Source organism: Rhipicephalus sanguineus, chromosome 5 (genome assembly GCF_013339695.2).
Source record: "Rhipicephalus sanguineus isolate Rsan-2018 chromosome 5, BIME_Rsan_1.4, whole genome shotgun sequence".
Classification (NCBI taxonomy): domain Eukaryota; kingdom Metazoa; phylum Arthropoda; class Arachnida; order Ixodida; family Ixodidae; genus Rhipicephalus; species Rhipicephalus sanguineus.
In genome coordinates, this window is record NC_051180.1 from 184425664 (window position 1) to 184445113 (window position 19450).

Here is a 19450-nt window from a genome sequence, read left to right on the forward strand (position 1 = left end):
GCGTCTTGTTTGACTTTGATTTCACTCGAGCACGGCAATTGTCTGCAAACTGCAAGTTCAAAGTAGGAGCCTTCTGCCACCTTCACTATGTCACTGAAATTGCTCATAAGATTGTCCTGCTTATCTTTTAGTGTACACATTTCGGTCTTTCCTAAACAAAGTATTTTTAGGTGTTTTGATACTTGCACATTTTTCTACTGCTGCCTCTATTTCTCTGACACTACAACTCCTTATGTCACTGACTTTCTTCTTATTGTGAACTACATAAATTCTATCTAAAATCTTGAGTTAGTCACTCTCATGTGTTGCTGTTTGTTTGTGAAGTCTTCTGCTCACTCCTTGTCTTAGTGCATTACCTCAGACTTCAACTGCAGCTTCAGAAACCAACCTAATGGCGGTGTTGCATATCTCCACTATGCCGTCATTTTCTTCTATTACTAAAGCATCATATTTCTTTTTAGGGGCAATCCTATATGTAGATTGGTCACATTTTAGTGCTTTATATTTTGCCCATGTTCTCCTCAGGTTGAGGGCCATCCTCCCCCTTACTAACCTACGATTACTACACCAGCAGAAGATACAGGAAAATGCAGGATACAAGAAGACTAATGACATTACTTGGAAGACTAGACAAAATTATATTCCAACTTCCCATGTTTTCCCGTACTGTGCATCTTCTTGCTTAGTTCTGCTTTCTGTGCTGTTTCTTCTTCCTAGTCATGTACCAACTTGCTCATTAACGTGTGCCATTGCACAGAATGTACTGAGCTTAGACTTACCTAGCAACTTGATTCAAAACTCAAAACTCCCGTATCACTATGCATTGTCACACAAAGAAGACAGAAAGGAAAAAAAAGCTCATAGCCTGTTTGGCCAGTATTACCTATTGCAGTACTGCTAAAACAGATTTTGGCACAGCACTTCTTTAATAACCAGCAGAAACCGCTATGGCACATCAACTGCTAATAGCAGAACAGACACAAGTGTATGGAAGCACCAACTCGAATGCCTCCTTCATTCTGCCTGAGAGTAGCCTTTTGGCACGATGCTGACCTTCTTCACCACATGTTGTGGTGAAGCAGAGGACGACGCAATTTAGAACAACAACGCTTCTCCTTTTCTAATACTTATAGGGTTTAATGTCCTGAAGAGACTCGGACTATGATGCACACTGTAGTGGAAAGCCCCGGGTAACTTCAACCACCTAAAGTTCTGTAACTCTTTAGCCTACAACCTCGAGCTGTACTCATCACATGAGTTTGTACCAATATCGCCAATGACGAGTCACACTCGTCCGGCCCTATTTTCCGCTCCTTCCGCCGCCAAAGACGTATCACGGTTGTCAATTGATTTGCTTGCAATTTGCAAGCTTAGATGGTGGTAGTTGTCTACGAAAAACCGCATTTTCAAAGTCAAAGTCAAAGTTTATTTTCCATTCTGTCCTACAGAAAGAAAGGACTGTGAAAAAAAAAGCTGTGTTAGACAGCTCGACTAGTTCACAGCCCCATACAAAAAGAAAGCAGAAAATAAATATAAAGTAAAAAGTCGGAGCGGTAGCAGCACCGTGGTAAACATGACGATATGGCACCTCACGGGCAGTGCCCCACAACAGGGCGTACACATTGTAGTTGTGATCTTAATACATATACGAACCACAGATTGAAAAACGAAATTATTACACTGTGTAGAAAAGATAGACATGATAATGCGATTGTCATCCAAAAACAAAATATAAGACATATACACTGCATAAAAAGACATTATATAGATTACAACATTATACATTATATAGATTACAACCCTAGAAGTATCTACATGCAAGTGAAAAAAGCAAATATATATCTAAGAGGTTTGATTTGGGACTGAGAGAAAAAATATGTAACTGAATGTACTATTGATTTAAAGATGAAGTATTATATTGCAAATAATTCATGGATGTCGTGGTATCAGCAGTTGAATAAGTCAAAACCTTTTAGGTCACAATAATTCAGAAGAGCTGGAAGAGTGTGAGATAAACGCTGTTTGCCGGAGTTTAACCGTGTTTTATGAACCTCCCACTTCTCTCCATGACGGGTGGGGTAGTTTAGATTTAGAATTTTGTGCTTTTTGTGCGTGTTTTAAGAATGCCAACAGTCATTTCATAATGCCGCTTCGCAAGAAAAATGCCGGTGGTGGCGATGCTCCAAGAAAAAGAGGTGCTTCTTGGAGCAGTACAGAAAGCAGCGTTAGTGACGACATGGAATTTGTGTCCGACAGTGATCCCAACGTTGTCTTTACCTTAGATATTCCTTCGGATGACGAAGAAAGCAACGACAACGATGATGACAACGTGATGCACTGAGCAGTGCACATGTAAGGCAGCACGTGAACACCGCAGTCATGTGATTGGCTGAAGCCATTTTGGAGCAGCTTTTCAGAGCAGCTAAGAGTGCATTTTAGAGCAGGAAAAAAAAGGCTTTTGGAGCAACCAAAAACGTAATTTAAGAGCAGAGAAAAAGGCTTTTGTAGCTGCTAAGGGCTCATTGCTGAGTGGAGAAACTGAATTTGTGACAACTAAAACAGCTTGATAACGTGGAACTAAGAAGCATTCCATAGCATTCCATGCACGTACAGCTCGGACTACTTATAGCGTAACCGCTTACTGTGCAGGACCGGCTATAATGCGGTCTTTTCTTACTCTCGTTTATCCTCCCATAGAACACCGTGCACAAGCATACCACTTATTGTGCAGCCCCCGAGATGAAAGACCGGTTATAATGCGGCTTAGATAAGTGAGGTAACGACTGCGCTTATCAATGGAAGTGCACCAGCCGAGGAGAGAGCAACGAAGGCATTACAAAGGAGGAGGGGACGCGGAAGGAACTAATGAGGAGCGGAGCGGGGGAACAAAAAAAAAAAAAAGAAGAAGGAAAAAGCAGAAGAAGGATGCGTCGAGGGCTCGCGTTATGAGGAAGGGTTTTCAAGGTGCCGGAGAAGCCTTTGCTGCGGCCGCTTGCGGTGCGTTCTGGGCGCACGCTCAGTACCGAACGGGCGCCCACATGAAGTGCACGGTACCGCCGTTCGGCTTATCGGTTTTTTGTCCGGATAATAGTTACGTTGTTGTAGAGTGCAGATATCCCGCTTGCGACCTCAATTCCACCATCAGTGATGGCGGTGTTCCGCAAATATGCGAGCTTTCGCCTTTGCCACCAGCAAGCAGACTTGCAATCTTGGTGGGCTTATGCAAGACAGCTGTTGTGACGGTTCTCCTGACCGCGAACCCAAAGTTGGTTTTATGTGTGCTGCCCTTGATTGAACTCGTAAGTGCGATCTCTTTTCCGCCCAATCTCATATTGTCCTTCCCGGGGCGGCACGCCAAGTTGCAAACCCGCAGGCTAGGCCTAACATGCACTAACCGCACATAACCGCCATCGGTAGTGGTCGCGGATGTGCGGTTTGGTGCAGAGTCAACAAAAAGCTTTGCAGTGGTTACATTCTGAAAGGGGCGGATGGATGGAAACAACTTTCTGATTCTGAAATCAATGACGCGCAAAATAAGGGCGTGCATGTGCAACACTTGAGTAGTGATTGGCAGTCACCACTGCATTGGACATCGCATCTGGGAAATCGAAAGCATGCGGAAATTCGGCGCATACACGAGGAGCTCTGAAAAGTCGAAAAGTCGGTGACTTTCTGCTACTGCATTTTTGTTTTCTTTGTTCGTTTTGTCGGCACAGCCGTTCCGAAAACGTTAACCTTTCAACATTTGCAACTTTAATGGAATCCGAATTCACATCCCGGTAGCACGACTTCATTCTCGGAATGACACAGCTGCATGTTTGTCACTTCTTGCACGTGTGCAGTCTTTGAAAAATGGTGTTCTGGGGACTTATGTTACATGCAGTCCATGATGTAATGGAAAGGTAGTCCGACCAGCCCTGTACAAGTGCACATGTTTTCCTTAATATACGCGTACTCACAGCCACTGTAGCATGGTGTGTGCACGTGAGGATAGGCGCATGCTATGGGGTTTTGACCTCAACAGATCAGTTTTGTTTTCGGAGCATGAAAACACCATGCTTCGCGCAGCTTTGGCGCAGAATAGTGACAATGTAGCAGTATGTAGCAGGATTGGTCTTTTGGCGCAGTTTGGCGCAATTGGTGCAGCTATCACATCACTGACACCGATAAGCCACCACCTGTGCCTCCGTGGTTTCCCTTTTCTTCGGTGTCCAGAATCTTGCGGCAGCCTACAGCTCGGCTGGTTTCATGTACTTTTTGACTGGGGCATCTTTGACCTAATCGTCACGGAGATGAACCATTATGTGGTAGCATACTCTGCTGCTCGGGGTTCTACATGGCAACGTCTGTGTAATTTTCAGTGTGTTACTGTGTATTGCATCAAATAAATACCTCGACTTTCAGTACATTCTGACCCATTACCACGGCATGCATTGAGGGAAAGCCACCCTCAACAGCAGTCTTTTCTTTTTTGATTTCTGTACTAATTCTAAACAGAAATCGATGATGTAATATATTTTCAGAATCAGAATTGCACAGAAAAAATTATGACTATTTAAAAAAAATTGGCGATTTTGATGCATTTTTGGCGGTTAAAGGGCTGAAGGGCCAGTAGACAACCTTGAGGTCCAAAATTTGTAATGGAGAGACAACTGCAGGAGTGTGCCTAACTGGGCTGCTTGGTGCATGATCAAGACGGGAACAAACAGTGCTGGACACGGGATGATGAGAGATAACTGCACACTTGTATGATGTGAACATGCTGCCGCAAGAATTTTGCAAGTAAGTGCTGTCATAAGGAAGGGTGTAGAACAGCCCGCTTCGGCTGGTTTCTGTTTCTCAATCGGCCTTCCCACCTTCCGCGGCAGCAAAGGGGGGGTCACGACTATGCCCATTTCCGCAACATAACACGACATCAGCACTTATGTCATCAACGCGCAACCAACGACTGAGCAAGGCTTCCTCAACGTGTCACTCGTGTCAGAGCGGTGTGGTGTTAGGAAGCATGGTGCGAGGGGTGCGAGGCGCCGAACGGTGCATGCTACGGCGCATGCACCTTTCCCCTAGCAGTAAAGTCACGAGATGCCTCTTGGTCTCGGAGTGGTCGCATTAACGTGGTTGCATTAACCACTGGGCCACCACAGTGGCTCTGTTTAGACTGCTAGCACAGTTATTCTAAGTGGTGTAACGGGGCACCTTTTCACGACCACATGAAAAAAATGTGCAAGAAATGCTAGTACTGTAACGACAAAGCAATCACTACAGTAAAGATGTGACTTCCAAGAGATGGCTCTTACCAAAGTGGTAGATGTCGGGCGGTCCGTGAAAATAAGTGCCGATGCCATGGCCACAGAATGCAGGCACAACAGTGAAGCCTGCCTGGGCTGCCACAATGCTGTATCCAAGAGAAAGCAATTCAGTACATCTTTCTTAAGCCATTTTCTCTGCATTCTTGACATGTTTCTTGTTACCTACCACATTTTCTCACTTATAACATGCGCACAAAATACGTATAGAAATTTCAGAGCTGAAGTCAGGGTTCGCGTTATACACTACTTTCAGTGAGCAAGGTGGCTTCACGGCAATGGGAGGAAATCTTGAATTTTTCAGTGGATTGTAGCTGGGGGTGCGGGTTATATGCAGGTGCGGGCTTTATTAAAAAACACGTCTTTTTTTTTTTTCGGATATTTCTACAGTGAAACTTCAAAGGACCTCAGGAAAAGTTTGTTAACGTGAAAGTTCACTGAACTGAAACAACAACATGACAGCCTGCTATCATAAGCTGAAGGGAACATCAGGTGCTCAAATGAAATTTCACCCCATTTATTTGTCATGCCGCACGTGCATTTATAATCATTGAGTGTCTTGTGAAGAATGCAGTATTGTTTTGCTGCACTTTGGACTGCAATACACAGGAAAACACTGTGCCCAGACACACTTGAAACATTCAATTAGACATAAAACAGGAGAGACAGCTCAGTATTTTGCCCATAAGTCTGCCAAGTCTTTCAAAATTCCAAAATCTCAATGTAGTATCGTATATGCTTTTCACAAGCGAAAAAAAGCTAGGCAGTGTTGCTTGAGTAAGCAGGCATTTTGCACTTTTCCTTCTAGTCAACCAAGTGTAGCAAACTTTTTTGTCACCAACATGACAGTTATCCAGCAGTTTCTTTGTTTCAAAGATGTATGTTAGTCTGACATTTATAATGCTTTCATATGATTTGGCCACACAGCTTGCAAGTGCTAGCAGTCTGTAGCTGCGTGATAATGAGGGTGGCTTTCCAGTTTTGAAGAATAGGATTATGATAGCTTTCTTCCACTCATTTGGCATTTTTCCTGTTTCCCAGAACCGAAGCAAGGCCTGCAGTGCTTTTGGGAACAAATGGGCAAGCATTGTGTAATGCATCCTGTCAGGACCAGGTGACGTCTTTTTGCCTGCAGTAAATATTTTGTTGATCTCAAGGAACATTAATGAGGTGTTAACACAATAGCATTAAAGAGCACATGTCCCAGAATTCTGTTGTCGGTGGCGGCGGTGTTGTCCACGAGAGAAAAATCGCAGTGGATGCAAAGAATAAAAATCAGAGGTTCAAGCTGGAATTGCACCAAGGCCTTCCACATGGCAAGTGGGTGTTCTACCACAGAGCCACGCCAGTGCCTGAAACTGCTTCAGGCGTCATCTCGGGCGAAAAGTCTCGTTACCAGAGGTATTAATGTGTGGCAGAAGCACAGAATTGCACCAGGCGTCACAACATGTGAATTGTGCAATGAGTGTGTGGTTTAAATGCCCACCCATTACAAAGCACTCAGCCAACATTCATCATCATCATCATCGTCAGCCACAATCGCAATAGACTGTCAGCTGCGTATGTGCGTGCATCACCCTATGGATGTGTAGCGGGTACGTCACTACCTTGCAAAATGACAACTGCACTTGCACTAGGCACCCTAGGGGAGTTTGCAACTGCCAATGTCGTGTGCACAGACGTTCCTTTCCTCGTGTCACGGTTGAGGTGTCCACCGAGAGACGAAGCATGGCAAGCAAACGAGGAGGTGATGCCAACAGGGCCAGGTTATGCTATTGCAATCCAATCTTCAATACAAAGCTCAAGCATTTTATGTTAAAAGCGAAGCATTTCTTATCACACCAAAAGTTTGACCTTTCCTTTCTTTCTTTCTTTCTTTCTCTCTTCCTTTCTTTCTTTCTTTCTTTCTTTCTTTCTTTCTTTCTTTCTTTCTTTCTGCCATGCCTACCTACCTACTCACTCACTCACTCACTCACTCACTCACACAACCACCCATCAACTGATTGATCGATCTCTTGGTTTCACTGGTTGTGTCTAACAAGGAAACAAGCCCCTTGAACAATTCCCCGTCTTCTGCACTTTCACCGCCAAAGCTTCGTCCCGGCAGACTTGATGCGTTACGTTGCATGCGTAGGCTTATTGCTCAGCTGCCACCTCGTCCAATGATCACGTGCCACGTGACGCCCTCTGGCAAAAAGAGTGTTCCACACTCGCCACCTTGGCTGCGAGTGGTGCTGGCTAACCAGGCCTTTCGTCATAGCTCAACTGGTAGGGCACTGGACGCGTAATTCGAAGATTGTGGGTTCAGATTCCACCGACGAAAAGGGTGATTTTTGTTCTCTTTAATTCCTTTCAATTTAGGTCAAACTCATTACACTAAATGTACAAAAAAAAAACAAAAAAAATGATGTTCTCTATGCTTTCCTTGGCTTAAAAGGGACACTAAAGGCAAATAAATATTTATGTCAGAGTGAAAGCTCAATGTATGGCAACTTCTAAAAACGGCAATATTATCAACAGCAGTGCCCTACTTACCGAGAAAATTAAGCTAAATCTATCACACGATGAGTGCCGCGAGCGGCACATTTTTCAAAATGATCCCAATGACGTATGAGAGTCTGGCTACAATTATAATCACTAGTAATCAAACTAGCTGCAATAAAAAAAAAGAACCTTCCGTGCATCAAGAGACTTAATAAAAATGCTGTTTGTTCGTTTCTGTTTGATTCATGGAAAAAAAGAACTTCTTTGGCATTGCCATGGGGAACGGCACGCGTGGTTCAAAGGTTCCATTTTCACCGAACTGTGCTTCGCCCGGCGCCCTGCTTTGCTCACGCGGCCGCGTCTCAGTGGTAGTTTCGGTATCGCGTACTGCCGCGTGTGTTTTGCACTCGTGAAAGTTGCTCTGACAGAAAGTTCGACTAACTGCTGCATGCATGTGATGCTGCCGGATGGCCGAATGGTGCACGCCGCCGCGCAGCAAAGGCGGGCAACGTTGGGCACGGAAGCAGTGACGTGTGAAAGACTGATTTCAGGCGGGTGATCTGAAGTGCGCTAACACGATGCAGACCACTAAAACGTGATTTTATTTCAAAATAAGCACTTGAAGTTCAGGGTTCGACGGAAACCCGTCTGGTCGGGAAAATTCATGGTGGGAATGGCAAGCACTGACCAATCGTTGAAAAAATAAGCACTTCCATGGCACAGAAGTAGCACTACGAGGTTTCTGGACCGCTATTTCAACAATCAACATCGACTTAATATTTGCCTTTAGTGTCCCTTTAACTGTCTGTTGGTTACATTGGTTGTAAATACAGTGTTATACATGCCTCAGTTTTAGTTTTGTTGCTACACTCAAACCTCATTATAACAAAGTCACATCTGCCACGAGAATAACTTCGTTATATCCGAAAATTCGTTATAAACGTTTATTAGTAACACTGTATCTATGACGAGACTATTCTTCATTTACTTCGTTATAACCGACAATTCGTTATATCCGTGTCCGTTATATCGAGGTTTGAGTGAATTGCCCTTCTACTAATGTTCTCTTGCTGGGCTAGCCCTACAGAGGTGTGACTGAAACGTTACATCTCAGTTTGGTTCCACACAGTACAGAGAAATATTTCAGCTGTTTTTGTACTTTAAAAGTGGGCACTATGCGCTATTTATTGCTTAGACACACACAAACATTCTACCATTCCATAGAGTCAAAGATACATGCTTTTCAACATTTAATACGGCTCAAGATTTTTGTGATTGTTTTCATCCAAATTCTAATAAGCCTAATGCATTTATGCTGAAATATGCGGAGTAGAAGCTGACTTCAGGAAGACGCGCTTTATTGTAACACACTGTCACACACCTATGGCTCTGATGTACATGAATACACCACTGCAACTTCGCTAGATTGTTTTCCTTTTGCATACATTGTGTGTAGTAAGGTAAAATCAGTAGGGATGGGCGAATATTTGGACGTTTCGAATGTTCGAACGAATATTAATAGTATTCGAATTCGCTTCGATACGAATTTATATTATTCGAAATTTCGAAGTATTCGAAATGAACGAATATTTGTATGTTTGACCGCACATAACTCCCTGTAAAGGTGCTTTCACTGCAGCGTCGAGTTGCTGTACCGTGAAACCACCCTGCCAGGGGAATCTGCACTGCCACGAAGCCACACTTCAAGGATAAGTGTACATATTTTTAAAAATTTAACAGCGTGTTATAGGGGCTTATATGTGCTAAGTATAGTAATTTTTAACTGGTAACGTATCGTACCACTTATAACTTGCATCCTACTGCTATTCAAATTTTGATGCCATTCAAGGTTTCTTCCACTTCATTTCAATACCAAAAAGGTGATATTCACTCATACCTAGTTCCAATTCTTAAAAATATTGTGCAAGGGTCATGAAGAAAATGCTCCATTTTTCTTAATAATATGTGGTGAGTACTATTCGAACTATTCGATTTGAAATTATTTGACCAAATCACTATTCGCTTCGGATTCGCTTCAAACCTCAAATTTACTATTCGCCCATCCCTAAAAATCAGTAAGTCTATTTATATGTCTAATGAAATCCTGCTTTTTATCTTGCTTGCAAATATTAACAATTCTCTCACAGTATGCTACTGATACAAATTCTTATGTTGTGACTGTCACTATATACAGTAGAACCCCGCTGATACGATCACCGCTTGTACGAATTTTGGGGTGATACGAATTTTTCTGTGGTCCTGGCCAAGACCCTTTAGCTTGCAATTTAATGGAGTACGGTTGTTACGAACCGATTTTCACCCCACGACGTTTGATACGAACGTACGCTACCGCGCAGGTACGAACAGGTGCTGCCTGTACTGTCGCGGAAGACGCACCAATCGCGCGGCCGCAGGAACTCAAGCGCGCGCCGCGCCGTCAGTTTGGCCATCAGCGGCGCGTCGTAGCCTCTGAGATTGTGCGCGAGAATCTCGAAAGCCTTAATGCGCGTTTGTGTGCCTTCATGTTTAGATTACAGATGACATTGGTGTCGCGTTTTTTTTTTTTTTAATCCGCTGACGAGTGCTGCTGTGCTCGAGGCAGTGCCGTTGTACTGTGTTTGCACATGCCTGCCACGCCGATGCAAGCCATGTCCTTGCAATCAGGCATCCCGTTAAAGGTGGATGAGGGCCGAAAGAGGATGGTCTTGGCGAAGGAGATAGGCCTCGCAACGTCAACATGCACGGTTGTTGAGGGCACGCACACCTGTCAACTCTCCAATTTGCACCAGAGACTCCTGATTTTTGAGCAAACCTCCCGATTGTGCGGGCACAGCCGTAAATATCCCAAAAAACATCCCCAACACCAACGCGATAACAAAAGAGTCAAAGCAAAGGACAGCGGTTGACAAATTTTCTGGCCTTCATATATCACGTGCAAAGCGCTCCTTAAGTCACATTCGTCGCAGTACTCAGTTGTCATGCGGGAAAGCATACTAAGACTAGGAAGGGGCTAGTAGCTGTCACGGGTCACATCACACCTGGTTCATCACATGGGCAAGCAGCGTATGTTTACGAGTACGAGTATGATCATTCATGTTTCAAAACTTTACTGGAATTTCTTCAGAGCGCTTCATGACGTTGTTACGGCCACGAGAAACAGTAAATGGAAACGGATGCCAGCTTTCTTTTGTCGCAGAGTAATTTTGCATGTTTTCTGGTGATACGAATTTCGGATGATACGAATATTTTTGGCGACCCCGCGAGATTTGTATCACCGAGGTTTTACTGTAGCTGTAAAATTGAGGCAGCTGCCTTGCCCTGCCATGTGTGTAATTTGTATTCTTTATTTTTAAATGTTCTCAATCTAAGCGAATATTCTTCGACTGGTTCAATCAAAGCCGTGTCATGTGGCTTAATACAAAATATGTGATCTTAAGTGTGAACCGTCCGTTTTTTTCCAGTGCCAGAAAATTTTTGCATTTTGCTGGATGTTCCTCGTTGTGCTGTGGTGCAACATGCTGTGGTTAGCCCCCAGTGCAATGCATTCGAGATAAACGTAGGCAAGTAAACAGCTGTCTGAAAGTCATCATAGTGACAAAAAGCGTAGAAAATGTGTATATAAGTACTGCAAATTAAAAAAGTAGCACATTTCATACATAGCACAACAATGCACAATCCGAGAAAGCGCAGAATGGACACGCCTGTAATCCATTCCAGCCAGTGCAAATACATAACTGGCCTATGCAGTCATACCTGATGACTCGGCCAATTTCGCTGAGCTTCTGTCCAGGACCACAGATGCTGACCGCCCTGTCGAGGCATTCACGAGCGGTCTGCACCAACGCCTTGCCCCTCTCGTCCACGGAGTGGCCGACTATTAAGGTTTCGGCACAGTCTCCATGGTAGCCATTGTAAAACACCTAGCAGGAAAAGATGCTCATAAAGTACAATGTCCAACCTCATTACAGTCAAACCATTACAGATCGAATGAAGAGGACTGCAAAATAGATATGTCGATAATTGTTGAACAGTGCCACTTCAACGTGAATATTTCCCATGACGTAACTGGTTGCAGCTGGCTAGTGGAAGCACACTTACAGGGCCACAGTGTGACCGAGCATTCTATTTATCGAATGTGGGACTCAATGACAGTTCGATAGAAGGAATGCAATACTTCTCCACGGGACTTTCAAGAAGGTGATAAAACTGTTTGATATAGAGAACAATTCGGTATACCTTGGTACGAGTCCAGGCTCAACACAGATATAACAGTAAATATAAGATGAACAAGTTAGCATACCTCACTCTTATGACAAGCACTGAATACAAGAAAGGTAGTATTTCCTGTTGCATTCAAACTATCTTCTAGCATTTCACTGTCCAAGGTGTTTAAAATAAAGTCAGCGTGCTGAACAGAGCAGTATGATGATGTGGTTCTTTTTTACGGGAGTTAGTTATTAGCTTTAGGAATGGCTAAAATAACTGCAACATATTTGATCCCTTAAGCAAGAATTCCCAAGCAACTCCTCATTTAATTACCTTGAGACACATGTAGCAATTCAATAACAGAAGCTGGTCAGTGCTCAAGGTGAGAAAACCCATGACAAAAAGTGCAGTGCGAGGCTTCGGGAAAAGAATGAATTTTTTCACAACTTTGCTAACCTGAAACTGACTCAAGAGACGGGCAAAGAGACAACAACATCAGAGTGTGCCTGTTGTCTAGGCATATGTTAAAATTGGAGTCCTTGAAATATTCAGACGAATATTACAGTGTTTGAATTCACTTCGACACAAGTTTCCACAATTTTAAAGTGTTTGGCATGACCGAATAGACATATTTCAACACATGTAACGCACCTCAATGGTGCTTTCACTGCAATGTGGGATCGCTATGCCATGAAACCTCCTGTTCAGGGAAAATATGCAGTGCTGCGGAGCCACACTTCATGGTTAAATGCGCATATAGCCTGTACCCCGTTTAATTGTTTTTGAAAGTTTAAAAGCATCTTGTACTAGCTTATACGGGCTAAGTATGGCAGACTTTAAGATGTTAACATATTTTACGGCCTATAATATGCACCCTACCACTATTGAAATCCTGCTGCTATATAAATTCCACTTTGAAATTATTCTATACTAACTACCATTCCCTTTGACTGTGCTTTGAAAATAAAAAAAGTGATATTCACACAAGCCTGCCATTGTCATCTCTATGTCTGTCCCTGGTCTTTTACCGCTACTGTGGTTCATATTTTACCATACAGGCACCGAAGTGCACTTGTTCATTAGCATCTCTGTGTCTAAAAAAAAAGATACCCCAATTCTTCGTGAAACCTGTGATTTGTACACTCTGCACATGGTGCAGAGTTACCATGAATGCCGAGAACAGCATGAATTTCAAAACATTCATTAACAATCATGTAGCAACAATACTACGAAGAAAAAGACCAAGTTCTTTAAACATCAAGAAAAATAAAATGATAAATATGAAAAAATAATCTAGCAAATAAAATGTGGTTGAATGAATTTCTTATGCAAACTGAACATGGAACGATATCACCAATATAATGGAAATGATAGGTAAAGCAGCCTTTACCAATCGATACACAAGTTCACAACGCAAGTATACCTATAGAACATCTAACAAATCTTTTATTACATCTGGTATTCTAGGGTCGCCCACCTGCAACTTGCTCAATCTAAGTTGCACGTTACATGAGGTGACCAGATATTCTTGTTATGTTTACATTCGAATCAGCTAAACAATGCTTACTTTAAGAAACACCCTTAGAGCTCTTATGTGTATAAAACAATCAGAAGCATACACACATAATGTCTAGCCCGTAAGGCACACGGCAAGGATATATGTAGGTGCCACTAATGGTAAATTACAATGCAAAATGGCAATGAACTGGAAAAGCAAAGTCAAATGCTATGGACCTAGTAAATGAAGCAAGATTGTGAGCACACTTACACTGATGTCAATACTGATAATATCCCCATCACGCAGTGGTCTGTCATCGGGTATTCCGTGGCAGGCTACGTTGTTCACCGAAGTACACACAGATTTTGGGAACCAGCGGTAGTTGAGCGGTGATGGATAGGCATTGTTCTCGATGCACAGCTTGTGGGCATACCTGTCGAGCTCGTCTGTAGTGACACCTGCCTGCACAGTGCAAACAAAGATGTCATTTACAAACATAAGGTCAGTTAGTTCAACGTGGTGAACAGTGCCAGACTTGTACGGGACACTCCCCAAGTACATTTTCTTGCGAAAATCAAAAAGAAGGACAGTGAAATGGTTATTGGCCCACAGGGTGAGTTGGACACGACATCGGGCAGCCTCGTTAAGTGTCTGTGTGCAAACCTGGGCAAGTTTGAGTGTTTACAGCCTGCTTCTGGTGGACAAATACATGGTACCTGCCCGATGTGCCCAGATGCGCTGGTTTAATGCTCTCTTACCGAGGGACTGGATTTTCCTTCCAAGCATTTGAAATACAAAGTACAAGATACTTTGAAACTTATTTATATTACGGAAAAAATACTCCTTTCTCGCAGCATTTCCAAAATATTAAAAATACATTGAAAACTATTTAACGGATCCCTGAAACAGTCTTTACAATGAGGCTGTCTATGCCCAGGATTCTGTGTGTCAACCAACATGTGCGTGCCACAGAAATTGGGCACACCCCACCGGTCCACTGAAAAGGAAGAAGGAAACACGGGTGCCCAACACCAACCGATACCGTGCACAAATGCCAAGAGCACGCGGCAAACCAGACAAGACGATGCATGTCGTGAAGCAGAGTACCATCCATTTCCCTCTTTCTATGGAAACAGGAAAATTAAAGACCATGCTTTACAGAAAACCAGTAGACAGCCAACAATACCTAGATTACACTAGTCGTCACCCACAACACTGCAAACAAGGGATACTTGTCCAACAGGCAAGGCGTATAAGAAGGATCCGTAGCGACGACGGCGACTAGGTTCACCACTTAAGCAATCTAAAGGAAACATTAGTTGAAAGGAATCACCCGCAAGATGCTCTAAAAAAAGGTCTACAACAAAGCATGTTAACTAGATAGGAAATACACACTAGCTAAAAGAGCCCCCGTAGCACAGCCCAACCAGCCGCCAGCACTTATAACCAAATACTCAAATGCGCTCCCAAACATAAATAATATACTCCGTAAGTATTATCCAATACTGGCAAGCAACGGGCGCCTTGGAAAAGTGTTTCCCGAAGTACCAAAGGTCGTGTATCGCCAATATAGGAATTTTAAGGACACGTTAGTGCATGCAAAAGTAAACCTCATTCAACTGCCCACATAACACCTTGTTCTCGTCCAAGATGTAAGACTTCTAAGCACCTTCAAGATGACGTTATAGTTAAAAGCACCGGAAGTGATTACGTCCATCATATAAAATCTAGTTTTACCTGCATTAGTTCAAACGTTATCTACATGATTGAATGTTCATATTGCCACGAACGGTACAGTGGCGAAATGGGACAGCCTGTTAACGTTAGATTAAACGGGCATTGCGCGGACACGGCGAAAAAAAAACTGAAAGCAGTGGCACAGCATTTGAATGCAGCAGGTCACAGCTTCAACGATCTAAAGCTTTACATACTTCAGTCAAACTTCTGGTCCACAAGAGACAGGAAATATACAGAGAACATACAGAGAACCTTATTCACAAGTTCAATACACTCCAGCCAGCAGCAGAGGCGTAGGCAGAAATTTTTTTCACGGGGTGCACCTCCTTGATCTGAAGTGGGGGCCGGGCAGGCAGATGTGGTAGAGTGTCATTTTGTGCTCTTTATTCCATGGCAAAAAAAAATTTCGGAGGTGGGGGGGGGGGGGGGGGGAGGCACGGGCCCTCTGTCCCAACCCCTGGCCATGCCACTGGCCAGCAGGTATTAACGTTTCTAAGGGGGCCCTTGAATCATCCGATATGGTACATACACAACGAAAACCAATGAGAGTTAAGCTCTTCTTCTTGGAATTTCTAACCTACCATTGTTAAGTGCTGCTTCCTGGAAGAAGCTGTGATTGCTTTAGCTATTGCTCACACCCAGGTGGAGTATATATTCTCAGACTCAAAAACGGCTATTCGTAATTTTGCTATGCCTCGAATTCCTGCACCTGCCTACCGTATCCTACAATTTGTTCCACCCCCTAAACGAATAATCACTATTTTGTGGGTTCCAGCGCATTGTAGACATCCCGGGAATACAGCCGCCCATGAGCAAGCCCGAGCTCTCATCAACCGGGCAGTGGACGGTCTGCCTTCCTTTCGAAGCGCGCGGGAATGCCTACTCACCTATCATGAAATTACTTTACATTACCGCAATTCCTGCATGATCTACCCACCAGCCCATAAATCGCTGTACCAGGCTGAGCAAATCGTTTGGCGCCGACTCCAAATGGGCACTTTGATATCCCACTTCATCAATTCCCAAATTCATCAGGGTGACGCCTTACCCCATTGTCGTCTCTGCTCGAGTCCACGAGCCGACTTTAATCACGTATATCGTCATTGTCCTAACAAGCCAAATCCCCCCTTTGCGGGGGCTGAGAGACAGAAGCGATGGGAGGCTGCTTTGCGCAGCTCACGACCGGACGACCAACTCCGGATAGTGTGCTGGGCCATGGGGCTCGCCGAAGCGCAAGGACTTTCGGCCACCTAGAGCGGCCCGAGGGTCCATCGGCTTCCTCTTCCCTGAACCCATCCCCCCCCCCTCACCTGACCCATTTCATGGCGTCAATAAAGTTGTATCCTCCTCCTCCTCTGACAACCATTATTCAGCGAGACGTATAACCCCCCCACCCCCCCTTTTTTCCATGGAATCCCCATTTCCTTCTGATTCACCCAATTCATCACGGCGACCCCCCCCCCGCCCCCCGCTTTCCCAGTTGCCTTCCCCCTCCTCCTTTGTGCAGGGGAGGGCACGAAGCATATACACACAAGTGCTAAGGAAATCAGTTCCAGCCTTGAAGAAGACCAGTCCCCTTGTCAAAACGTCGGCTCGAGCACCCACCCATTGTTTACGGATTTTTTTATCAGGTTTATACTGAATTACTTGGCTTGGATGTTATGATACCTGTTATGGCATATGTTATGATACCTGATAAATATGTCATATGATAGTCTGACTGTACACACCTATACATCTGGGAAACATGAACAAATGAAAGCACAATATTCAGCATATGCCAAATTATTAACACGACTTAATCATGGCATACGCTGCCTATCTAATAATGCCTCTTGATAAAAACTAGCAATATTTTCGTAAAATCCAAGTCGCTGCAGATGGCCCTTGATAACTCTAGAACTGCCTAGCTATAGCTTGTGTAACTCAATATGGCAGAAATTTGGGCTTTTTAATGTTCAGGTTGTATAGTGCAGACAGAATGACAACAAAAGAAGGATGCGTGACGTCATCCAACCTGCACTGTACAACGCAAAGTAGTTTATGTAGTTTTCTGAGAAAGCAGCTCAGTGACATCAACTTGCCGATTCGTGATTAGTAACTCTAGTAATGAATAAAACGGCGCAAGCTTTCCATGGGAAAAGGAAACTGACAAAGGAAAAATGTTTGTCTTCTTGTCTTGCGAGAAGTTTGTGCGTTTCTATACCTGCCAGGATGAACCCCAGCAAACACGTTTTATTAAGGTGGTAACTTTTTTACCTCTAGTCATAGAGTTTCTTACGATTACCTAGAGGGAAAACCGGCGCTGCGAGCTGTTGTACACACAGGAATGCTGGGATATGTGAGCTTTGGACTTGGCTCGGATTAGTATCGTTCACGAAGAGCCCGGACACCTCGAAGACGCGTCTGGCTTCGACGCGTTTCTTGCCTCAAAATGGTTGATTCCGTACTGAAGGAGCACGTAGTAATTTTTTTAACCATTGCACAGAAACACCTTTTTCTAACTTTGGAAACTGATACGTTGATGTACAATTTTACGAAGGATAAAAAGTAACGAACAGCCATTAAACTTGGAAGGCAGACAACAAAGCCAGCGTTCGCTCTGCGGCTGCTCGTCGTCTGTTTCTTTCGTTGTTTGGTTATGCCGTACAGCTCAGTGGACTTTTATTCTAGAATATATTACGCGTGAATAAGATCCATTTAAAAAAGTTTTGTTTTAGAGAAGCTTTATATGCGCAGCCGTATCCGCATTTTAGCCAAAGCCTCACTCAACACCAGTCAGCATAAGCCTCGCAGACACATATACTGTCAGATTTCCCTCTCGGTATTATTGTGAGAAACTCTATGCCTCTAGTAGTGGGAACCAGACTGACTGGTAGGCTCTGAAGAGTACCATGTGACTGCCAGACGTGCTTCATGAACAAATGATACAAAAGTTGCTGTCATCATTTTTTGTGGTAGTTTCAAGAAATAGATGTACTGTAATTACGGAATCGACAGCTACCTCAACAAGCCCAAATGGCAGGGCAAAACTTTTTTCGCATCAACACCTTTTTAAATGAATGCTCCATTCTGTGTTAAATGCATCTAGCGTTCGTAAGTAGCATCTAGGCTACATTACATTGTTTGTACAAATTTGATGTGATCATTTTGCAGATAACGCTTGTCAACCGAATGTTCTCAACAAGTGCTAGCTAAATACGTTTTGTGTTTATTTTGTCGGTCTTTGAAAATGGCCTCACGTTTCCTTATTGTGCCATTTTTTTCAGCGGGCAATGTCATTAGCAGTGGCACGTCTAGCTTATGAATCCAGAAAGTCACTCTAGAACTAAAAGCAATGGAAAAAGCAGCATTGCTTATTCACCACTCCTGAATTTTACCTGAATAGACAAATTTTACCTATTTTCTCCCCCGAGAATCTTTACCTTGATAATCGCACCTATCAACTGCAGTCAAGTTTGAAACAGAGTGGTGCACATTTACGCGTTTCGACGCAAACATTGAAAGCAAAGAGCAAGAATGATTTAAGTGCTAATATTAGACGTCTGTGGACGCACACACTGCACAGAACTTGCAAGGCTCGCGCACATTTCTACTGAGCATTTGTGATGTTATTTATCTCCGTTGCAGGAATGGAAAGCGAGAGACTTACCTTGACTTGCTTGCATACTCGGCTGAGGATCATCTTGGCCAGCCTACACGATTCTCGCATACGGGCCACTTGTTCTTCGGTCTTGATCTCCAGTTCCTTGGGCACTCCCACAACGATGCCGCTGTCGGCGTAGCTCGGCTTGGCGATGCTGTCCGGCACATACTGCAGGGGACTGACGTTGCCCGGTTCCGTAATCACGTCGTAGCTGGGTGTTCCGATGCCACCTTTGCGGTACCGATTGCCGTGGGTCAGGTTAGTTATCCGACGAGTCGAGGCCCTCTCGTTGCGATCGGTCAACAAGTACTTTGGCAACGCTACAAGACCGCTGCGAAGCAGTCGCCGTTCTGCAAATAGCGCTAAGCGGGGCATCAAGAGCGGTGTCAAGCATCTTGTTCTAGCGACGCAGCACGCCATCTCTAAAACACGCTTCGAAGGCCGCGCATAGAACAAGCAGCGAAGAAAAGCTAGTTACGATGTAGGCACATACTAAATACTCACTGTAGCCTCGCGTTAATGCCAGTAGCAGACGCAGATGCAAAGATGATAAACAAAAACAAATGCGCCGCT

General features: G+C 43.9%; 1 protein-coding gene and 1 long non-coding RNA gene across 3 annotated transcripts in view; one reads left to right on the forward strand and one right to left on the reverse strand.

The window, feature by feature from the left end:
- The window catches only part of LOC119394506 (uncharacterized), an 82384-nt gene extending 63497 nt beyond the window's left edge, over window positions 1-18887 (forward strand). Inside the window, exon 3 of the long non-coding RNA XR_005184158.1 lies at window positions 18862-18887. This is a non-coding gene — a long non-coding RNA (uncharacterized LOC119394506). The remainder of the gene's footprint in view (window positions 1-18861) is intronic.
- LOC119394504 (methionine aminopeptidase 1D, mitochondrial) overlaps window positions 1-19450 on the reverse strand; it is a 28934-nt gene extending 9484 nt beyond the window's left edge. Inside the window, exons 1-4 of one of the 2 annotated variants that reach the window (XM_037661809.2) lie at window positions 18884-19449; window positions 13765-13956; window positions 11544-11710; window positions 5298-5395 (exon numbers count right to left, since the gene is read on the reverse strand). In XM_037661809.2, the coding sequence (XP_037517737.1) occupies window positions 5298-5395; window positions 11544-11710; window positions 13765-13956; window positions 18884-19297 (871 nt within the window). In that variant the 5' untranslated portion in view covers window positions 19298-19449. Of the gene's footprint in view, window positions 1-5297; window positions 5396-11543; window positions 11711-13764; window positions 13957-18883 lie in introns of both variants that reach the window. The other variant, XM_037661810.2, reaches the window with a different exon arrangement.